The following is a 17,508-nucleotide window of genomic DNA, read 5'->3' as shown; positions in this document are numbered from 1 at the left end:
TGGTGGGGATTATTTTTGTTTAAGAGCCAGATCCTCTGTGCACGATTTAAAAATACTCTAATTTCTACAAAACTGATTTATAAAGTTTGCAGAGACACTGATTGTTAGCTTTATTTTTAGCAACTGATGAACAAAAAATTTATGTGCAAGGATTAAACAAACATGGAAACTATGCCCAATAATAGAGGAATTACAGTTTATCTCTATGATGGAATCCAGTTCAGCAATTAAATTTTGTACTTTCATAAAGAAAAACTAGAATAGAGAAATGTTCACACTCTGAGAGGAAAAACAAAAAAAGATTCAAGATTATACTTAGAGCATGATCCATATTTTTGTTTTGCCTTGCTCATTTTGAAAAAGAAAACAAAATCCTAATGGTTTCTTAATGGTTGGTTACAGGTGCCTATTTTCTAAATTTTACGTAACAAATTTATCACCTTTCTAATCAGAATTTTAATTTAGAAATAGTTAAGTTCCTATCATTTTTTCCAGAATTACTGTAATTAAATTGACCTTTATTTTGAATAAAATTAATCATCCATTTAGTGATTTGCCAAAAATCAAAGCTTATTAAAGAAAAAACTCAGTCAAATTTGTTACTAGCCAACGTAAAAAATAAAATATTCTACAGATTTCTTTTGAAAGTACGTTTCTTATGCCAAAAATATGTCTGATACAGCCAGCCCTCCAATCCACAGGTTCTGCATCCATGGAGCGAAAATATTCAGGAAAAAAATTTCCATGAAGTTCCAAAAAGCAAAACTTGAATATGCCACACGGGCAACTACTTACATAGCACTTACATTGTACTTGGTATTATAAGTAATCTAGAGGTGATCTGAAGTATACAGGGGATGTGCATGTTATATGCAAATACTACGCCATTTTATATATGGGACTTGAGCATCTGTGGATTTTGGTATCAGCTGGGGTCCTGAAACCAATCCCCTAGGGACACCAAGGGACAACTGTAATAGATTTTCACTCTATGATTTAGGTGTGATTTTTAAAGCCTTGGACAGAGCTTCAGAATTTGTAAAATTAAGCAAGATGAAAAAACTAAGCTAATATCTAGTCAAGACAATTTGTATTCCCCTCCCAAGGGTCAATACCATTTTGAAGGCTGATTATTCACTTTATTTACATAGACATTCTAAGTTCCCTGGAGCAAAGTGGAGAATGCAATGGAGCAAAGTGCAAAATGGAGCAAATGCATTCTGGTTTTTTTTGGCTGTTACTCTCTTGGGATTATTCTGCCACTGCTTTCCCACTCAAGAAAGTATATCAATATAAATATGTGACCATTACATCATAGATACTACCTGGAATTCATTTTATTTTTTAAAGGCCTATTATTGAAAACTAAAATGCTTTACTATTACTATTAAGTTACTTGTGACATACCTTACAACTATTAAAACTGTCCACTGTCCATAAGAAAGCTAATTTCATATTTTGCCTTTTGAAATGACTCTCATATAATTAAATAAAAATGACAAGAGAATCAAATAAAGGCTGCATTTAAGTTAATAATTAAGACATAGATTTACTGAGTGTTTTCAGTAAAACCTGAACTTAAAAACAAAAAACAACTATGGCAGCATTATTTAAAGAAAAAAAAGACTTTAAACACATTTGATATTAAGTATATTCCACTGTATTCAAAACTGGAAATATATGTGTCAACCATTTACTAATTTAGTTGAACATATTCTTTAACTATATTGGATAATTGTTAACCATATTTGAAAATATATTCAAAGAATGCTCACAATATTAGTATGAAGGAAATGAAGCCTGAGGGAAGCTCAAAGTCACCAACAGTGGTTTTCGAAGAAAAAAAAAAATTCTTGAAGAAATTAATAATGAGTAAGCTTCAGCAGCCATGGATATACACACACACACCTGTTTATAATTCAATCACCAAATTATTTATTGAAAGTAAAAGTATTCATAGTACTTCATACTGAAGTCACTGTTGAGAAAGCCCCAAAATTTAGCCAATATTAATGAACATACACAATCAAGATTTTTTTAACTTTTAAGTTTTTTTGGAGTTATTAAAGGTTTCCCTTTATTACTTTTTTAACCAAACACTTACTGAATGCGTACATTGTGAAAAATACTGATATAAAATATTCATTCTAAAAGAAAACCTACAGTTAAAGACACATTGCACAGGGAAGTGAATATATTCCACATGAGGGAAGAATAAGGAAGCTGAGTTGAATATGGAGGTAATCACTTTCAGTTTCAAAGTTTTAATTTAGAATGTTGGCGTTGAAATCTGGACTTAGTAAGTCTTTACCTGGATGTGGGAGTGGAAAAACAGACAAGGTGGAAAATTTTTAAGTTCATTCATCATGATAAAGTGTTTGCAAAATTATACTCGTAACTTATGTTGAATATTCTTACTTCACCCTCACAAATGCTGAATTTTGCGCAACAGTTACACATCAGGTTCCTAATCTGTCTATATCCATCACATGACTCAGGAATCAGCAAACTAAAGAGCCAAAAGGCAAATATTGTAAGCTCTGCAAAAGCCCAATACGGCATCTGGTTGCAGTCCCATATTCATCTTCTTTTAACAACCCTTTAGAAAGCTGCTAGCTCAAGGGTTTCCTCAAAGAAAACAAGTTTTGGTCCCTGGGTCAGTCTGTCAACCCGGTTTTAATACATTATCTAATATATACTGATTCCTATTAAAAAAAAAAGCCCCCCCAAGCTATATTATTAGATTAAATGGGTAACAAATTTTCACCAATTCTGCCACTTCTGGGGCTGGAGCAGGTCCACACTCTTTTGTTGTGGGGCCTTTTATTAAATATCTTTTCAATTATTTTTTAAATCATGGGTTTTACTACTTCACCCCTAAACTACTAATTTTGTCAAAACGGTAAGTTTAAATTACTTTAAAATGTGCTCCATTAATCACAAGGGCCTTGTCAAACAGTCAGCTCAAGCTAATGAGCAGAGATGCAACTGCTGTCCCTACCTGACTACAGAGCCATCCACAGTGTTTCTATGCTACCAACCTAGAATCCTTGAGTACAGTGGATAACCTAGAATCCTTGAGTACACTGGATAAATGGCCTGCTTTCTCCTGTTTATCAAACAATGCTATTTATTTCCTAATTCTTTCAGTAGTTTTAGCTGAATGAGATGTTTTTTCCTCAGCTTTACGAAAGTAACTTAAGCAGTCTCCTTCCAAAAGGCAAGGGTTTTGGTTTGGGTTCTAGTAAGAACAAAGCTGTAGGAAACTACTAACGTTTAAAAGTAAGATATGGTCAACACATTTTGTATTAGCAGAGCTTCAATTATAATTGGAAATATTTTTAAACGTTTTGCTAAATGTAAGATAGATTTTTAATTGCTAGCTAAGTGGAATGAAGGGGAACAAAATTTCCACCTACTGATGATGGAAAACAGAAACTCAAAACTTTCTTTCACCTTTTACTTCAAACCTGGTACAACGAGGTACAATCAATTTAACAGTTTATGTCCAAATAATCACTTTAAAATAGTTTATTCATAATTCTGAAATTGGTCAGTAATAGTGAAATTTTACTTTGTTGTGTAAAGATATATAACCTTTAAGAAAGTGATATGAAATGTTTGGCACTTCCTCAAAAGACTAATTGAAAAGGGGAAAATAACAATATGTACACATAAAAAATGATATATAATAATCAATGGATATAATGAAACATACTTGTAAAGTAACAGATCCACAAACCCTTTACCTAGAGCATAAACTTAGAAACGCAACCTGAAGATGGATGTGAACCACGAGGTAACTAAATTCTAATCCCAACCCAGTACTTATCAGCTGTGTGAAGCCAGTATCAAGTTACTTGAGTTTTCTCGAATATTAAAAAGAAATAAAGATAATGTACCTAGGACACACTAAATATTCAATCAACAGTAGTTATTCCCTACTTTTGCAGTTTCTATGTCAGTGATCATCAGATCATTTAATTTCTCTAACCCTGCTTCTTCGTCGGTAAAATGCTCTAATCAATTACATATCTTTAAAAATCTAGTTGTTAACTGCAAAGTGCTATACTGAAGTACAGGAGTTAATCTTGTTTTAATTTGAAAACTAAAATATAGAAAAGATGAAAAACTCTTCCTTTGAATTTCAAAATCATTTATAATTATCATTTCTTAGCCTTGTGAGTCAGGTCAATTGTTTTTCTATTATCTCAAAGAAAACTTGAACAATACTAAGAAAAAATTCATGATTACTGTTCTGACCTGAGGACACTTTAATACAACTCAATTATAACTGAGTCTTTCAGTTATAGTAACTTAATACCTATTTTTACTTCATAAATATCCAAACTTCCAAGAAAGAACATTGTACAATGTCCTAGAAGTTCAATAAAAAACGGTTAAGGTATTATTCACCAAAAACAGCACATCTGCATAGAAAAACGGAAACTGTTTTCCATTAAGAACCTGAGGTACTTCAAACCCCAGAACTAACTACTAGATTAACAAAAAGTTAAGTGAAATTTAATATACTTTTAATGTTTATGTACATTTTCTTCTGTTATTTTAAAAATATTATTGTACTTCTCAAAAAGTAAAATACACGCATATTTAATCACATAGATGTCATAAGAAAAAATGTATCATACATTATACTCAATTAATCTGAATATTTCATCAAGCATACTTCTTCATTCCCTAATTCTAGCAGTTAACCTAATCTACTTATTCAATAAATGCTTAATGAATGCCTACTACATGCCAGATACAGTGCCAGTCTACCTAGAATCAACCTAGAATCCTTGAGTACATTGGATAACCTAGAAAATAAAGATAAAGGACATGGTCTCTGACCTGGAACGCTTCACACGTCTAGTAGGGAAGACATATTTACCCTGCAATTTGATAGGTATTGTTACAGAAATAAGAAGAAAGCAAAACAAAAACTCTAGTACAAAGAGGAGGGGGCAAGTAACTGGAAAATCAAAAGACTTCATGAAGTGACAAACATGAGAGTCTGTGTGTGTACATCATATATATAAATGGAAAGCTTGAGATCATGAAAGAAAATATTCAGAAAATACTTATATTTTCAGAAAATAAGAAGTCCTATTCCCTAAATAAGTTACATGGATAAAGTTGACCAAAGATGAGGCAGGGAGGGAAGTGGAGCCCTTTTAAGGGCTCTCATATAGTGAATATATCCACTGTGGTGAAGCTTTGGTAAGTCTTTAACATGACGACGGCAACAGACTTGGACTTTAAGAGGACTGCTGAGTGGCAATATGGAATTACCAGTTAAGAAATCATTCCAACAGCAGAGATAATGAAAACCTTACCTAAGGGCAGTAATAACACGGACAGAAAAAATCTGTTACTGTCTTAGTTCTCTATACCTCTTCTCTGATAAGCATGGCTAGGAATTTATTTCCCCATATATACAGGCAGACCAATTCAAACTTCATTTTTTCCAATTTATTCTTCAAATGTATATGCACAAATTACACAGCATCTTGAACAGTAACAATTAAACCTGAATTTTTAATCAACTTAATCGTCAGATTATTCCGAGGAACTACAGAGAACTAATTTTAAGTCCTGAAGGACATACGTTTACTTTTAAAATTACTATGAAAATTATTCCCTGAGAACTTGAGCATGAGAAAATAGAGTATGCTGCCACAGAAGTAAAAGGCCAACAACCTGTTTTTAAAGCATCCCTGGGTTTGATCTGATTTAGATCTAAGCATATAAAACAAACATTAAAAACTTTTCTAGACTAAAGAATATCATTTTTATTATTTATAATATTAAAATCAGAAGAAGGGATTTAATTTTAAAGACATCCTGTATATTTAGTTGAAAATTTTTTTTAATTAGCCAATTATTTCAGCTAGGTCAGTACAACAAATACTTGTATAACTTTACATCTGAAAATAATTACTTTAGATATTTCATCAATAAATCCACTTTTCAATAGTGTACTTTAAAAGGTCAATTTGTAAAAACTTTTCTATTTTAGCTAAGTAACTACGATAAATTTAAATTCTGTACAGCTTACCTTTAAGATTTCAGATAATTTTCAATTCTGCTCTCCAATAAACCCAGTTTTCAATATTCTATAGTGTTAGTATTCTTTAAAAGGTAAATATGTATCCTGGTTAGACAATTATTTTTAGTTATTACAGAAAGATAATTGCTGAAAACCTATTCATCAGCACTGGCAAGGAGAGGGAGGTAAAATATAGCCGTACTGGTATTAAACTTTAAGACTTCTCTTTAAAGAACACATTACATTGATGCTAACATCAGTAAGTGATTTAATTAATATAAAGTATAAGACCTTCCATTTAAACATCACATTAAAAGAAACCTTTTATAGATGTTTTTGCCCCAACATAAGGAAACTTTTATGATTCAATTTAAAAACTGGGTTCACTAAGGTAAATGCCCTTATAGTCTTAAAAAATAATGACTTTCCAACACTTTATGTGAAATCTTATGCAGAATTCCAACATATAAAAACACATGAAAAGCAAAGCACAGCTCTGGCTGCTGCACGGGTAGGATCCAGATTACCCTCCCCAGGTCTCCCCTAGGCAGACCTGAAGCATCTCTGTGGAATGCCAAAAAACCAATCTTCTAAGCCCCTGTGACAAATAAATTATGAAACATCTGTTACCAAATAAAACGAGAAGATTCTCACAGGTAGCAATTCTCAAACATTTATAATCCATTAAAATTTCTTGAAAATAGAGTTTGAACAAGTCAGAGAATATTCATACCATACCCTTGTCTTAAAAAATCATTTTACATTAAAATACAAAAAGTATAAAATCAAGTAGCAAAAAACAATTATGTAAACCAAATAAATTTCCCAAACTTATCTGATCATGGAGATCTTTTTAGGAGAATATCTACTACACCTCATTATATCAGAATTTCTCAAAAAAGTTGGAAACACTGCCATAAGGATGTTAACTGAGATTACTGTATGGGACCAAATAGAACAGAATATATTTCTTTTAAAACTTGCACTACACTTCACAACAAATGATCTTGCCCTATTTTCCAGTGATACATTCTTTCACAACCTTTAGGTGGAAAGTAAATTTGTTATTGAGATCATAAAGGTAGATTACATAAGAATGAAATGAACTTTTTCATTTTTTTTAAAGTAGCCAAACTTTCATAGATTTTTATCACCCATTTTTATTTTTTCTTATTTATTTATTCCCTCCCAACATACGCTAGGGATGTAGATCAACAGATAGAAGGGGGTGGTTAAAGAGAAATAAATGTAGATCAGGTTGAACATAACCATGGCTCTCCAAAGTCCTAAAAATAACTGTACATTCCACAAATTGGAAACTACTTTTTTTTCAAATTTTCTCTGCAACTGCAAAGTTCTGTAACAATATTTGGTTCCTTATTCTTTTATAAGCTAAAAAAATCTAGGTTAAGATTTCAAGGTACATTTTTCATATGTCTTTTTATAAGCAAAACAACAAAGCAGTTTCATTCCAGAATGTTCTCTCTGAAGAAACTGGTTAATAATGAAAGTTTTTTTTTTTTAATTTATTTCTAGTAGCGACATTTTTATTAACAAACAGAAAGAGATGCAGAATTGGTATACAGAGACTAAGAAATACCATTCTTTTGGTCAATGTTTAAATATAAATTATTCCTATATACAAAAATCACAAGATTATTTGTGAAAAATTCAAACACAGAAGAACCTCAAAAGCGACCAGTTATTTGATTTGATGAAATGCTCCATGCCTACAATATATAAGCAAGTGTGTTTATAATATCTTTAATTCTATTTCCTATGCTACCAGATTACATACCAGGTTATATTAAAACTCTAAGTATACTAACCAAAAATTTCAGGCACAAACTAGTCTTCTCCCACAAACTTCTAGCTAATTAAACCTTATAATGTGCTTTAGCTATGAAGATATGGCAGCAGCATTAAAAGATTAAATTCAACAGTCAAAAAAAAAATCTAACTACAATATATACAAATGTTCATCTTCATATCCCTGTATTTCATAATCTAGTTTCAGCCATCTCCAATTTCCAAAGAACCCTCTTGTGCCAAAAGCCTGCAGCTGCTATTCACTATTATGTAGGCACACTGGGTTAATTCATGTTAGGGTTCGCCTCATTCAACTAAAATACCTACTTTAAAAAATCAATTAATACTAACGTAAGTTTAATTTCCTAAATATGTGACTGTCACACTTACCTGATTTGTCTGGCTACTCAAGTATGGCTCAAAATCATCATCATTTACAGCATCTTTTTGATGAATCGAACCGTTTTGTACTGAAACTAAAAAATATGTTTGTATTAGATGTACTGTAATTATCTTTATGAAACTCACAAAATAACCTAATATTTTCAATATTTTTCAAATCAAATCGGAAACTTATCCTGCGTTCTTTGTTCTTTTCATTTAAAAACCCCCTTTAGGATTAACTTAATTTTGGATATAAATATTTATGTGCCACCAAAAACTTACAAATCTTGTATATATAGGCCCAAGATTACATAAATACAAAGTATATATACACTTCTCATTACTAAAAACATAACGTAAATATCCCAATTTCAACACTGTAGTAAGCAGTTAAATTAAAATGTTAGAAGGGTTTGCTAATGCTATGTTCAAATCTAAAATAACCACTTTAAGCAGTGTTATTGACAAGATAGATTTCTGAACGTTCTCTACCTTTGTTAAATCACTTTACTACTCAGTCCAATAAAGGTAAATAAGTAACCTTGTTTGGTAACCGACGTTAAAATAAATATCTTAAGTGTCTCCAGTCAAAGAAAGTGGCTAAAATTCACTTGAAGCAATATCACAATAAATAAATATTATCATAAAAAATCTAAATAAAAAGGGCCTTTACTCTAAACAAAAAACCATGAAGACTTTCACAAGAAAGTATAAATAAAACTAAGACACTAAAGATAACCATGATTACTCTTGCAACATACGAGAAAACCAGTCAGAGTGATTTATAATGCCATATTTGTTCAGAGATCACTTCCATAAATGCTCTATATCAAGCTGTTGTTCTGGACACTGTCTTAGTGCCTCTGAGCACAGACTCAAGGTAAAAAGATCCTGGGTTTGAATCCCAAGTCCAACACAGAGAAGTTGGGGGAATCTCTAGTTAGTAACTTAGCCTGTCTAACTCTGACTACTTCTCTATTCAAGGAGGTTATTAATAGTACCTACCTCATCTCATCTGAGTATTCAATGACAGTATTTAATAATCTTGGATATTATTATCACATAAAACATTACAAGATCCAAACAGGACTAAAAATTACTTTAGGACCACATAAACAAGCTTATGACTAATCGACTAATCTCTTGGAAACAAAAAAAAGCCCCTCAATACCTGAAGATTTGTTGCTTAAAAATACAGTATTTTTAAATACAATACTTAAATATAAAATATTATAAATTAAGGTTAGGAGCAATGGATTTACGTTGTGTGTTCTTCTATAATACCATAACATCTTTATTTTCCCTAATCATTCCAATGAGTTCAGAGACATAAATGAAATATACAAGTTGACAGAGTCATGGGAGCAAAAATAGGTAAAATCCCTTAGTTCTTTGCCACCCACTGAGTAGCAATGATCACTCAAAAAAATACTACTCTGTGAAGTCTTCAAAGTAGACCTCTCATGATTCTACACTGCCCCTCAGAGACTACAAAAGAAACCTCAAGGTCACCGTGATCCTGGCTCCACTGAGGTGGCTTAACTGCATTTGATAAGGAATGCATCAATGCCAGAGTTGAGCTAAATGTGCTCCCCAGAATTTAAATATGTAACAGCCACTAGAAACAAAATTAAAGCGGAGGGTACCTTAGGTTATTTCAGGTGGGCTAATCATTTCAGCCCAAGAGATTCTAACATATCTGTTCTCCTTTACCACTCCTCTATCAAGGATAGTTATGCCTGGTCTATTACCTCCTGAAAAAGAATTCTTCATTACGTGCCTAGACTGGTACATATTTGTCACTGTTACGTACGTGTTTAACAGTATCTGAAACAGCTACCCATCTCAAAATTACAACTATTATCTCTTGTATTCATTAGATTATCATAAGTTTAGTCCACACTGCTAAAACAGTAAAAAAGTACCTACTTAAAATTTATCCAAATATATATTATACTGATCTTCTTACTCATCTGCTCTGTTCTATCTTTTCTTCTAATTCTAAGAGGCTGAGACTAAGAAAATAATCTCATACACTAAGTAAATAGTCTATAGTCATTTATAATGACGCATTAAAATGTCTAAGTCCTAAAAGATCATTCAAGGACTATGGCAATCTAAGGAAAAAGTATTTTATTTTGTTTTAAGTATTTCACGCATACTGATAAGCAATTTGCATCAAATTAGAATCTGAATAAGAAGCTAGCCCTAGAGTTTCAGAAGCATACCTTTCTTAAAGAAATTCAATTGTCTTAAAGACTTCAGGTTTTGAACATTACTTAATGACAATCTAATGTCTTGGAGACTGAAAGCCATTAAATAGTAATGAAATCCAAGCTAGTCCCATAGTCTGTACAAGTTCTTCAGGGAAAAAAGAACAGATGACTTACATGATTCTTCGCCTGTTTCCTCTGCTCTATGAAGCAGAGTCAAATCAAGATAGAACATGGGCCTTAGGAGCCAGGTGATTCTTTGCTCTGGTCCTGACTACATCAAGTTAGGAAAGTCAACAGATCTGTGCATCATGTTTTCCCACCTACAAAAACAGCGACAATACCATATACCCTCTATCTCCTTATAGGAATGTTTTGAGGATTAATAAAATGAAGCCTAAAATAACAGTAAAGTGCTTTGCAGTCATTTCCCGAGGGGTTAGGGGTAGGGTGGAGAGAGGATACAAAAGATATTGCCAAAATACAAGGCATTTTCCACTACTTTTCCGAAACACTAAAAGATAGCCAAATTCAGCCTAATTCTTTTAAATTGCAGTACCAAACAATGACTATGTCCCTCTGTTGGGAGGGGCAGGTGAGGAGAGGAGGGAAAAGATAAATTCCTTTCCATATATTTGCCTATTTATAAACTTAAGGGATAGGAGTAAGCAGGCAGCAAGGCCTGAGGCTACTAGAAGCATGGGATCTGACACTTTTATCTGTGGTGCCTGCAGGGAAAGGAATGGTACTTTTATTCCAGCAAGCAAAAATTCCACTTGTTAAATAAATAAAAGTGATATGAAGTCAGTTTTAAATTATGGGCCAATAGGTACATAACTATCCTTAAATTTCTACTATCCTTCAGTACTACCCTGGCCAAGGATAAAAGAGTTCTAATATTTAACATAGGGACAATCTATTAAAAAGAATTCAAACTTATAAACAAGTAAACCTAGAAGTATACTTATACTACAAAAGCATTTTTGCCTTACAAAGAGATTGATATAGAATTCCTTTTAAATTTTTGCTCCTTTAGTGTATTTAAGGACATACAGAAAAATACTTAGTAGAAAATCAAAGACACTGAAGCCAGGTGTTGGGCTAATGCTGTCAACTGAAGACTATTAAGAAAGGAAATACACAGTCCCTGAAATCATATTAAGTCAACTAAAAAGGATTATGCTTTCAGAATTCTGGTAATTCCTCAGGGACATGCATTTTTCATGAGGTTGATAAGTTCTGAATTCAAGTTTAATACTCATATTCTTAGAACACTGGGACTGTAGTTCAAGAAAAATAACTTTGCTTTCTGCTTCATAAAAGTAAACAGAAAAATTATAAAACAATTTTACTAGCTTGAAAACCAAGTCAACTAAGGCAGAGTAGTTTTTCTTAAACACACATATAGCTACTTGTATCAGTTCACTGGAACTGCTGCCTTTTCCTTGTAATTCTCAGAGGCATAAAAATACAAGTAATGTGTATGTGTATTTGTACACTTGTAGTATCTACCAATTTAAAGCAGCTTAAATGATTACCAATACTTTTAGGCCAACAGAATTTTTCCCTCCTGCCAGGTCTTAGGCAATAGTCTTCCTGCACCTTAACAATAAATAGATGAGGTGAGGCAGCAATTATCATGGCTACTGGAGCAATGGACTATTTTAACTACAACCCTCGTAACATACAATAGGATTTATGGCTAGAATTGTTACTTTTATTTTACAGAGAGAGGGGAAATTCTGACGGAAAGGTACAATGTGTTCAAGCTCACTTGGCAAGTCAGCAGTATGAGAACACAGGTCTCCTAGGAATCCTAGTCCATTGTTCTATCCATGGATGAAATTATGAACTGAAGAGTATGGGGGAAAGCAAGAAAAATTTCTTGGAATAAACAACTATCCAAATATTTGTATGTGTGTCTAAATACATCTAACAGAGGTGATACAAACGGATTAAAAAAATTTTACTAACCAGTAAATATTTATTTGTAGTTGATACACAATTTTGTTTATAGAAAATTTATATCTCTGATATCAAAGATGTCATGAGGACATACCTAAGTGAAATAACTGTCATAAATCAAACTTACAGTAATACAGTGATGGCTTACAATGCTGTAGATGCTCTATTTTGTTTTGTCAAACAAGTTAAGTACTTCATAGAACTTGCACTTACCTTAAAGCAGGTAACACAAAACACTTAGCATTTCAAATAGCCTTGCAAAGTGCCACCTCCCCACAGATCTAGGATAAAATAATTTATGCTAGGCAATAATGACCACAGATTACACATATGTCCAAGTCTATATACTTCCTAATGGGCAGACTAACAAAAAAAGAAATTAATGGATCATTCTTTTTAGATTTACAAATAAATTTTTTAAAACTCACTTAAAATAAATCAACAATATCAAATTCTGAGCTTTGTGCTTACACCACAGAAGATAATTCTAAAATTAAATTCTAAAATTTAAAATTGCTGTTTATATACATCTTTAATCAAAATAAAGCAATGAATTTGTTACCTAATACAGTGCCATATAACTAGTATGTAAAAATTCTCAAAAATATTGTACTACAACTCAAAAGAAAATTAAGCTGTGCATACAGAACCCATTCCTTTCAAATGTGCAATAGCTAATAAAAACCCTAAGAACGTAAGGAGCACCAATAAAAGATATTAAACTTTACATCTAAAAGGCGACTGTAGATCTTACTTTGTAGGTAATACTTCACTACAGAAATAAGAAACACGAAGCATAATTCTATTTAGTCTAATTTCAAGCCCTATTACAAAATGTAATAAATACATAGTTCACTGTAATGTTATTTAATTGGCACCGTCCCAAGAAAGCAGTTATTGTTCTACCCTTACTAATGTCACATGATTAATGTCATGTTTCAGTCAGCTGACTGTATGGTTCCATATTAATAAACACAAATCACACTAATTTTTAAAAATGCTTGACTTTCAGCAGTACTTTTTTTTTTCTTTTAGCTAAAGAGTAAATCATATAATCCTGGAAGGAACCTCACAAATTATTTCCTTCCCAATCCTTTCTAAAGTACCATATTGAGTCAAACCTTGCAAGACTACAGAGCAAGATGACATGCCTGTTCCGTCCTGATCTCTAACTGGCTACTGCCTCAATGGGACCGACTTCAACGGAACCAGTGACTAACGGTACAATTTCCACTACTGGAAGACAAAATTCTATGTGGGCTGTGCGTTCCAACGTAAACCAGACAGGAAGAAAATGTCCACTTATCTACATACACTGGGAGAATCTGTGGCAGAAGTCACATAATACAGACTGTAAAATTAAAGAAATGTCACTACATTCATAACAATACCTCCTTAAGTGAAATACAAGCTAATAAAACGGTTTCTCGTATCACTTTGGTTTCTATAAAGACCTACCAAGGACCTACCAAACTTTCGGACAGCATTTGGCTGCCTTAGCCGAGACGAACTGTTTCTCTAATCCTACATTTCAAAAAAACAAAAACAAAACAAAACAAAAACAAAATATCAAAACCAAAAAGGCCTTCACATAGTTTAAAAGTAACATCAAACCAACAATGAGAAATAAAGGTAAAAAAATATCCAAACTCACCTTTATTTCCTTGCCCTTTAGGTCTCTGTGTAGCAAGATGAAAGATGTGGTAATAAGGAAAAATTAAAAAAAAAAAAAAAAGGAAGAGAGGAAAAGCGTGTTAATCAGAGACGTTATCCGAGACAAGTTATTTTAAACAATCCGCGTAGGAGTGAAACCCACCACATCCTCCATCGCCACCGACCGCCCACCCATGCCGGGGCTTAGCCCTCCGACCCGCCACTCGGAAGCCGTCTCCCAGCGCTCGCCCGGGGTCAGCCCCACTTCTGCCGCCCTCAGGTCGCGTCCGAAGGCCCCGGAGCGCAGTCCTGCCTCCACCCTCCGCGGCCCCCGCGGCCGCCCGCCTGGACCGCAGGCTCCGCGGCCCGGGCGCACGCCCCGGCTCGGGCGGCGGGACCGCAACCAGTCGTGCCCGGGGCACCGTTACGAGCCCGGCGGCGGCGGCGACGGGGAGGAGCCGGAGCCCCACGCGAGGGTGGAGCTCCGGGGCTCGGGCCTTCGCTGAGCCTGCGGCCTCTGCTCCCTCACCTGATCCACGCTAGTGGCTGACATTCTTCACCGCAACCCGAGAGCTGCTGCTGCTACCGCCGCCGCCGCCGCCGCCGCCGCCGCCTGGGCCTCTCCCCGTGCACTCACAGCAGTTGGCTGCCGCCCTCGGCCGAGAGACTCTTCCAGCCGCCGCCGCTCGCTAAGAAGCCAGAAAGAGGGCCTCGCGCTCGGGAGTCGGTGGAAGGCGCCCGTCTCTTCCGCTTGCACACTCTCCTCCCCTCTCTCTCTCTCCGCTTCTCGGGTCCACAATGGCGGACAGGCTCCCTAGTCTCACTTCCGCTCTGAGCCTCCCTGACCTTCCGCTCTCCACTCTGACGTCCGCGCTCACCTCGCTCTTCCTCCCCCACCCTCCCGCCACAGGCCTTGGCTCCGCCTTCGCACCCTCACGTGATCTGAGACGGGCCCGCGCGGCCGACCCCTCGGCGCATGCGCCGCGTACGGAGCGCGGTTGTGCGGCTGCGAGCGCCGGCTTTCTGGGACGACTCGGTGCCTTTCTTTTGTCGCGCTCGGAGGTTGTAGGGCGTGCGTCGGGAGGCGGCGGCAGCAGCGGGGAGCTGGGCAGGAGCCGGAGTCTTTTTTCATTCTGGGCGGGAAGTGGGCGTGGGCGGCAGACGGGCGCTGCCCGGGATTGTAGAGCCCGGCCGGCGGCGCCCTCCCGGCGGCGGAGTGAACGTTGGTGGATAGGAACGCCGCGGCCGCCCCTAGGTGATCGAGCCGGGGCGGCCAGGCCTCCACCGCGGCCGCCCGAGGCCGTCCAAGGCCACGTGGGCGGCGGGATGAGTCGGAGGCCCTCGGTACGGAGTTGCTGGGCGAACCGCGAGCCAGCACGTGCAGCGAAAGTGGCTGGGTTGAGGCTCTGGGCGCCGACACTTAAAAGCACATAGGAGGTGCCCCGGCAAGTGTTTGTTCTCTCCAAACCCCAGGAGCATGGTAGGAATAACTCACATTAACCGTCACCTCTGAAGTCAGACTTTACCCTCCCCTGACGTGGATTTTGATGAATGAATAAAGTTACCTTGGGAAAGGTAAGCACAGTTGCAGGACGTTTTTTCAGTCCTAAAAGGACAGAAGTTTAAAGGTTCAAGAGAAACTGGTAAAGTTACTTTTCTGCAAATTGGCAAAACCATAGGAGCTGATTTACAACATTTTGAATGGTTGGTTGAAACAATGTCTTTGCAATAAAGGCAAATATTGAGACTCAATGTAAAGAAATTACTTAAATGGCCAAATCCTTACTTTACTTAAAAGCCATCGGATAAGTGATAGTTTATAAAATATAAAATTGCTAAGTTATAGGATTGACTTTGTGTTTAACAATGCAACAATATTTTAGAAGCAATGAAGAGAAGTGAATCTTATCTCGAGAGTCCAGTGTTTCATATACATCACCAAGAGGCATTTTGCAGGTCTGCTTAGCTCCCCAGTCTCTCCCATTTTGCCACAAGTCCCAAGTGGGACTCTGCCTGATTCTCAGCTCAGGCTGAATGCTTTTGCAATTTCCCAAGACCGCCCTGCTCCACCCTACCCCACCCTTCCAATTGCTGCTCTTAATCTCTCCAGTCTGTCCATCCTCCCTCCTTACAGATCTTAGCCTGAAAGAGTTTGCTACTACAGTACCTGTTATGAGTGGGGAAACAAACGGAGGGTATACAAGAGGAAACATGTGAAATCTTACAGGCTTTGCCTTCCAACCTTAATTATCTTAGTTAAAAAGCATGGCTTTGGGATCCAAACCAATCTGAGTTTGAATTACAGCTGGGCTAGATACATTAGTTGTATAACCTTGGGAAAGTCACTGAACCTTTCTAAGCCTTAGTTTCCCCATGAGTAAAATAAGGTCAGATATGGATAATTCCTGGCAGAGCTTAAGCCCTCAAGCAGTGGCTATACGGGGCTAATTTCTGGTTCCTTTGCTAAAGAATTCCCAGAATGGTGGTAATAGCTTACATTTATTCATCACTACATGTCAGGCACTGTAATAATCATTAAAATCCTCAGTGCATCGTTGGGCATTAAGTGCTGTTGACAAAAACTGACACACAATGAGGTTAAGAAAAGTGCCTGAAATAACACAGCTGATCACTGTGAGAGCCAGGATTGGAACACAGGCAGTTTGGCTCCAGAGCTTGTACTGTAGCCACCATATAATGCTGCCTAATGACATGTTCTCGTGAGTTTCTGTTCTCTTTCTGTTCCCCAACAAACTCCTTCCTTCCATATTATCCTAACTAGCCCGGAGGTCTGAAGTTGCAGAATGCAGCACTACCTACCATGAGATGTGGCCCATTTAATATTAAATATGTTTTAAGTACCTGTGGGAACTATCTCAGGTCCTCCCCACTGCCTCCAGAAGTGTGCAGACTCTAGCTGTAGAGTCTAGATTCTAGACAGTGCTTCACTCTTGCACAGGGCCGCAGGCATCTCAGCCTCCTAGTGAATACCCGCTCTGGTCACAGCTTGGAAATGAGAGGGCAGGCTGGAGTTCAGCCCCCTTTCACTCCTCAGCCACCGTGCTGCCTTTATCCAGTGAGCTTCCACTCTGCACAGGGGCAATCGTGGGCCCTGCACTTCTGCATGACTCTTTGTATCCGTTCCAGTTAGGTTCAGCTGCAGGTGATAGCAAGTCCAAGATAACGGGAACTTAAGACAGGTCAGTTTTTCTTTCATACAAAAGAGGTTTGGAGGGGCTTCCCGGGTGGCGCAGTGGTTAAGAATCCGCCTGCCAATGCAGGGGACATGGGTTCAATCCCTGGTCTGGGAAGATCCCACATGCCACGGAGCAACTAAGCTCGTGTGCCACAACTACTGAGCCTGCGCTCTAGAGCCCACGAGCCACAACTACTGATCCCGCGTGCTGCAACTACCGAAGCCCGCACGCCTAG

General features: G+C 36.8%; 2 protein-coding genes across 3 annotated transcripts in view; one reads left to right on the top strand and one right to left on the bottom strand.

Moving 5' to 3' along the window:
- Positions 1 to 14,951, bottom strand: part of YTHDF3 (YTH N6-methyladenosine RNA binding protein F3) — a 33,443-nt gene extending 18,492 nt beyond the window's left edge. Inside the window, exons 1-4 of one of the 2 annotated variants that reach the window (XM_030859662.2) lie at positions 14,606 to 14,951; positions 14,078 to 14,102; positions 10,636 to 10,781; positions 8,252 to 8,337 (exon numbers count right to left, since the gene is read on the bottom strand). In XM_030859662.2, the coding sequence (XP_030715522.1) occupies positions 8,252 to 8,337; positions 10,636 to 10,693 (144 nt within the window). In that variant the 5' untranslated portion in view covers positions 10,694 to 10,781; positions 14,078 to 14,102; positions 14,606 to 14,951. The remainder of the gene's footprint in view (positions 1 to 8,251; positions 8,338 to 10,635; positions 10,782 to 14,077; positions 14,103 to 14,605) is intronic. The other variant, XM_030859663.2, reaches the window with a different exon arrangement.
- A 136-nt stretch (positions 14,952 to 15,087) lies between these two features.
- TTPA (alpha tocopherol transfer protein) overlaps positions 15,088 to 17,508 on the top strand; it is a 65,685-nt gene continuing 63,264 nt past the window's right edge. The window contains exon 1 of the transcript XR_009559571.1: positions 15,088 to 15,651. The gene's annotated coding sequence lies outside the window, so the exon portion shown is untranslated. The remainder of the gene's footprint in view (positions 15,652 to 17,508) is intronic.

The sequence above is a fragment of the Globicephala melas genome, chromosome 17, assembly GCF_963455315.2.
Source record: "Globicephala melas chromosome 17, mGloMel1.2, whole genome shotgun sequence".
NCBI lineage: Eukaryota > Metazoa > Chordata > Mammalia > Artiodactyla > Delphinidae > Globicephala > Globicephala melas.
This window is presented reverse-complemented; position numbering and strand designations above follow the sequence as displayed.